This window comes from Limulus polyphemus, unplaced genomic scaffold, assembly GCF_000517525.1.
Source record: "Limulus polyphemus unplaced genomic scaffold, Limulus_polyphemus-2.1.2 Scaffold4769, whole genome shotgun sequence".
NCBI classification, from domain to species: Eukaryota; Metazoa; Arthropoda; class Merostomata; order Xiphosura; family Limulidae; genus Limulus; species Limulus polyphemus.
This window is the reverse complement of record NW_013670379.1, coordinates 39,926-45,779: the sequence shown is the minus strand read 5'-3', so window position 1 is coordinate 45,779 and position 5,854 is coordinate 39,926. Positions and strand designations below refer to the sequence as shown.

General features: G+C 33.7%; 1 protein-coding gene across 1 annotated transcript in view; it reads left to right on the top strand.

Moving 5' to 3' along the window:
* The first annotated feature begins 4,496 nt into the window (after nucleotides 1-4,496).
* LOC111088927 (caveolin-1-like) overlaps nucleotides 4,497-5,854 on the top strand; it is an 8,257-nt gene continuing 6,899 nt past the window's right edge. Inside the window, exon 1 of the mRNA XM_022400274.1 lies at nucleotides 4,497-4,565. Within this exon, the coding sequence (XP_022255982.1) occupies nucleotides 4,530-4,565 (36 nt within the window). The 5' untranslated portion in view covers nucleotides 4,497-4,529. The remainder of the gene's footprint in view (nucleotides 4,566-5,854) is intronic.

Below are 5,854 nucleotides of genomic sequence, written 5' to 3'. Positions count from 1 at the left end.
GGGACTTAAATACGGATTTGATGCACGAGAAAATAGTGCATATTGGACGTGAAGAAGGGAGCAAGTTGCACGTGGGGAAAAAAACGCTCCTGATTTAAATGTCACACCTGAACGCTCACATCCTTTTAATTATGTTTGAAATTATGAACATTGCTCAACATCATGAAAATTAAACCTTATTTTCAATAAGCAATCCTGAAAACTATTTGGGGGTGCTTAACTTTTTTCCAGGTGTATAGTTACGTTAGTGGGATAATGTTAGTAGTGTTTCTTTTGGGTATTAATAATTCATTGACATTTTCACCGAACAACTGAAACTTATCTTTCTAAATATCGTTTGGCTTTGTTAATCGCTTATTCGTTGGTTGTTATTTTCTGAACTTGAAAAACTTAAGCAATGACTATTTTCTAAATCATTTTACCAAGAAAACTAAGTAACATAGATAACCATATATCACTCTTAATGATATTCACAGAAGCAACTTATCTATTTTTCCTAACACGTAAGTACATGTATTACATCAAAATCCAATTACGTGTTCGTGGTCATTTTTGTTTTTATTTTTGAAGGAATTATGAAGAAAAACTATTTCACACGAACAGTTTACACAAATGATTTGGTTTTGCGAAAAGCTTCACTGCTATTAACAACTATAAAAAAACTTTTTATTGTCTATTGTGAGAAAACAGATTCAATTGTGAAAAATAAAGTGTTTTTATTGTTTTTAAAGGAAGTTTCATAGTTATGTATAATACCTTAAATAACAAGTCTTTACTATATAATATTGTTTTTTTCGCCCAATGGGAGAAATCCTCTAACGTAAACAAATTAATTATTTCAACTTACTCTAAACACAAATTAAGCCTCACATAACCAACCGAAACTTTAATGGATTGTACGTTCTAAATGTGATATCCCAAGAGAAAATTCCTATTGAAAATATATTTAGCGAAACAACGTGTCTAACACCACATGTTACGTTTGAGTGCAAGTTCAGAGTCCGGGTACGCTAATTACTAGAAAACAATATGTCTAGCATCATACAACGGGATACGCTAACCATATAGCTCTGGAGTTACAGTCTGATCATACAAAAAAATTAGTAAATAAAGTGTCACATGTTTAAGAACAGCCCTATCAGGTTATCTTGGAATTATTCATGAAATCAACAGTTTGTATAAGTGATACTGTTTCATTGAAAATTGAGATTTCTGTATAAAAAAATATGCAAACCATAAAATGCGTAATCTCTTTTCTTGTAGTGGCGATGTGTTATAATAACTATATATCTTATGCATGAATATTGAAGTACGTTATATCTTTTAAAAATGCACACTTCTTAGCAGCTAAAACATTTTAAACACAAGAAAATGAAACTATTTACATCACAGTGTTCTGTGTAGTTTTATTACAAGAATAATGTGGTTAACGTTTACTGAATGCATTACTGAATAAGTTTAAAGTTATACTACGCCAAGTAGGAATTGTGCAGAGTAATAATAAGAACCAGAATCTAACAAGCTATATAACAGGTTACTAATCTAACAAGCTATATAACAGGATACTAATCTAACAAGCTATATAACAGGATACTAATCTAACAAGCTATATAACAGGTTACTAATCTGACAAGCTATATGACAAGTTATTAATCTAGCAGGCTATATAACAAGTTACTAATCTAACATGCTGTATAACAAGTTACTAATCTAACAAGCTATATAATAAGTTACTAACCTAACAAGCTATATGACAAGTTACTAATCTAACATGCTGTATAACAAGTTACTAATCTAACAAGCTATATAACAAGTTACTAATCTAACAAGCTATATGACAAGTTACTAATCTAACAAGCTATGTGACAAGTTACTAATCTAACAAGCTATATAATAAGTTATTAATCTAGCAGGCTATATAACAAGTTACTAATCTAACATGCTGTATAACAAGTTACTAATCTAACAAGCTATATAACAAGTTACTAATCTGACAAGCTATATGACAAGTTACTAATCTAATAAGCTGTATAACAAGTTACTAATCTAACAAGCTATATGACAAGTTACTAATCTAACAAGCTATATGACAAGTTACTAATTTAACAAGCTATATGACAAGTTACTAATCTAACAAGCTATATGACAAGTTACTAATCTAACAAGCTATATAACAGGTTATTAATCTAACAAGCTATATGACAAGTTACTAATCTGACAAGCTATATGACAAGTTACTAATCTAACAAGCTATATAACAGGTTATTAATCTAACAAACTGTATAACAAGTTATTATCATCATAAGTAGTGAATACTTCATCGATACATACTTTCATTATTCTCAATTTATCAGGTAATTTGTCCTGTATGAAGCAGGAAATATCCAAAAAATATGAGAACACAGCTTTGTTTTGTCACATTTTTAATACCGAAAAATATTTTATTGTTTGTCCTTGCCATTCCTCTTTCAAAATTGATTTTATTTACTACAAAAGTACTGTATCTGACTTCTTTATCGTTCGGAAGATGGAATTATTACTCAAGACAATGGGTTACAATTTAATCAGTCAGAAAAGATAAGTAAATTATGAGGACATAGAAAATCAGATCAAGTCAAATTTTTTACTCCTCAGCTGACTATGAGAGGCTTAACTGTTTCCATTTCGATAACCATGTGTGGTTTTCCATTTTATGATCCATATAAAAACTTTGAGGGATAGATAATATAGCAAGAGTACGAACTGTTAATTTCTGAAAACCACCAGTTTTCAAATAATGTTACGTCTGAATCGATAAATTCGTTGTTTCCTATTCCAACCAAGGACTGGAATATTGTATCTTGACATTAAAGGTGACAGCTGGCAGTTACTGGTGTGTGAGTTTTGTGCTCTAACTGCAGGTAAATGCTCGTTTAGCTTGGAAACGTGCACAATTTCTGTGTGCACGTACTTCTCGTTCACTTTGAACCCACATTACTCCATGGGTGTGGCAAAATAATGAAGTACTGCGCACCACGCTCTCTCACCTACTCAGACGAACCTTTGTGTTGTTAAAATCATGTAGTTACCAAAACCAACTACAAAAACTGGGAAACAAGTTATAAGAGTTCTGGCTGACTGAGGAAACATTCGATGACTTTTGTTTTTTTTCACAGACTTTAATAAAGTTCTCTCCGAATATGACATCATTAATTCCTAATAGGTGATTTCTACAATAAGTTTTTTTACTACTTCTTAGGTTGACAATTTCAGCAAGAAGCATAGAATCATCAAACCTGAAGCGTGTGTTTAGCTTTACATAATAAGCAAGAGGGAATCCTCAATAGCCGTGGCGGTAATTAGATCTCAAATCGGTCAACAGATGGAGCTATGAGTTAAAATTTTGTATCTGACAAAAACTCAAAGCCATTCTATGACCCGCTATGCCGCGGATAAAAATTGAAGGTTTGTGTGTGTTGTATAGCAAAGCCACATTGGGCTATTTGTTGTATCCACCGAGGGGACAGAAACCCCTGATTTTAGCGTTATAAATCCGTAGACTTACCGCTGTCCCACCGCTATATTTATAATTATGATATACCTGTCCTATGAACGAGATGGCTGGTCTTGTAACACAGCTGGTGCTGCAACCAAACCGGAAATTTTTGAAATTACTTTTTGATATCAATTATCTTACAAACAATATCTCATTCAATACCCTAGTTGTAAATAATAAAATATATGTCAGATAATCCTTACCTTAATTCTTATATGTTGTTGTCAAGTGCTACTATATCTATGTAGCCTGAAGAGCTCTGGTATTGGTCGAGAAACCTCAACGGCACTAGATATAGCAGGTGTAGTATGGTTGATATATTATTAAGCTGTACTTTCACTCATAAGTCCTTATTAATAATCACTAATGCAGTCTTCTCCCGTTGATGCTGCGATCACTTGACCTGCTCTGGGATTAAGAATAGTATCTTGCTGGTAATAATATGTTATTGAAATAAATTAATCATATAGTGGTAAACAAATCTTACTCTAATTCTGATGTGTTGTGACATTAATAAAATTTCTGAAAAATTACACTTTACCAACATAATACTTTACATTGTTATGTATAGCGTGGTTGGCATATTATTATACATTTTCATATTTTAACAAAGAGGTTTTTATATTATATATGTTGCGTACCGTGGTGTCTGTCCAAGCGTTCGTCTGTCTCCCGTTTACGGCGGCCGCTTCCCGCGCAGCGGTTTAAAAGCTGCGCATGCACGCAGGAAAAGCTCAACATTCGAGTACCTGTACGATAGCTAAACGTCCACGTCTATTCCCGAAACCGATCCCCAAGGAGAAGCCGTTAACTGCGGTGTCAACAATAAAGAAAAAACAATGGAAACAATACAGAGAGCGGCAACTCCATAAGAACACAGAACATCGACTTCACCAAGTGAAGTGCGAAAGATCATCAATAACTTCTGATTAGTGTTCGACAGCCCAAGGATGTGGAACAACACAAGTGTGATTCTGTCATGCCAGGCTGAAGAATGTACCCCAGGAACTTCTTTGGAGCACCGAAAAAGGTAAGCCTAGCACTAATGGCCTTGGAAAAAAAAAAACAACACAAAACAACAGCCATACTATAAACAAGTTACAAAGCCTTAAAGTTCTCGGTTGAGAACAAAGAAGACTAACAAGAAGATAAAAAAACAACGTCAGACAGTATATTATACACAGATAAAGACTCAGAGAGCAGTGACAGCAATGCCTCAAATGATGAAAGCAGCGATTCTGAATCTATCAGTAATCAAGAAAACAACGAAAAAGTCAAGAAACCACATAACTCATCTCAACCACACACTGACATCAATGACACACAAGATAAGAACACAAACACACAACAAGAATTCACAGAGGTACTAAACAAAAAATCCAAAAAAGAACACTAAACAAAACATATAAATAGAAGAAAAACACAAAAATACAGACTGAAACAACAGCAACGGAATCTACTAACAAACCCAATTACACCATCATCATTGAAGGCATCCCAACACAATGCAGAGAACCCCAACTTGCGGCAGAGATCTTACAAATCAAAAAACTAGCCAAAGGTGAGCCTAATGACCTCAATGCTCTATTAAAAAACATGGCCTCTGGAGGCGTTCAACTCGGAAGAATACGTATTCATCTACCAGGAAGCGGCCAACAACAAAAGCTCTTTGTCATAAGAGATATTCACCCGTCAATAGATCTCGAACAAGTCAAAAAGGAAATAACAGACTTGAAAATAAAGCACACAAGAATAGAAAAAATAATTTCTACAAAAACCAACACACCCACAAATTTAATCAAAGTAACTACAGAAAGCACCAAAACACACCCAAAATGGATTAATAATGTGGTTTCAAAAATGCACAGCGGAAGAAGCTAAAACACCAGCAGTTGTAGTAAACGCAGTATTTTATCTGTCAAATATTTGGATATGTGGTAGCTGCCTGCAAATTTACCACATGCTGTGTTGGATGCGGAGAAAACTGTGGATCTTCTGAATGCTTCCGATCTCAGGAAAAAGCTAAATGCAGTAATTGTAACGAGAACCATACTACCAATTATAAAAAATGCCAGAAATATAAAGACATAAAACAAACGATATATAACATAATAAACAATACAAACATAACAACAACAGAACAAAAACTAAAAACAAATCACACTACCCAGTAAAAGACTCCACCACCACCGACACCACCAACACAGAAAGCCAACGTAGGTACAACAGAAAGAACATAATTATGGTATTTTGGCACTTGTGTATAAAGTTAAAATCATAAATAATATTCAACGTTCAACTGGTACACAATTAAAAACA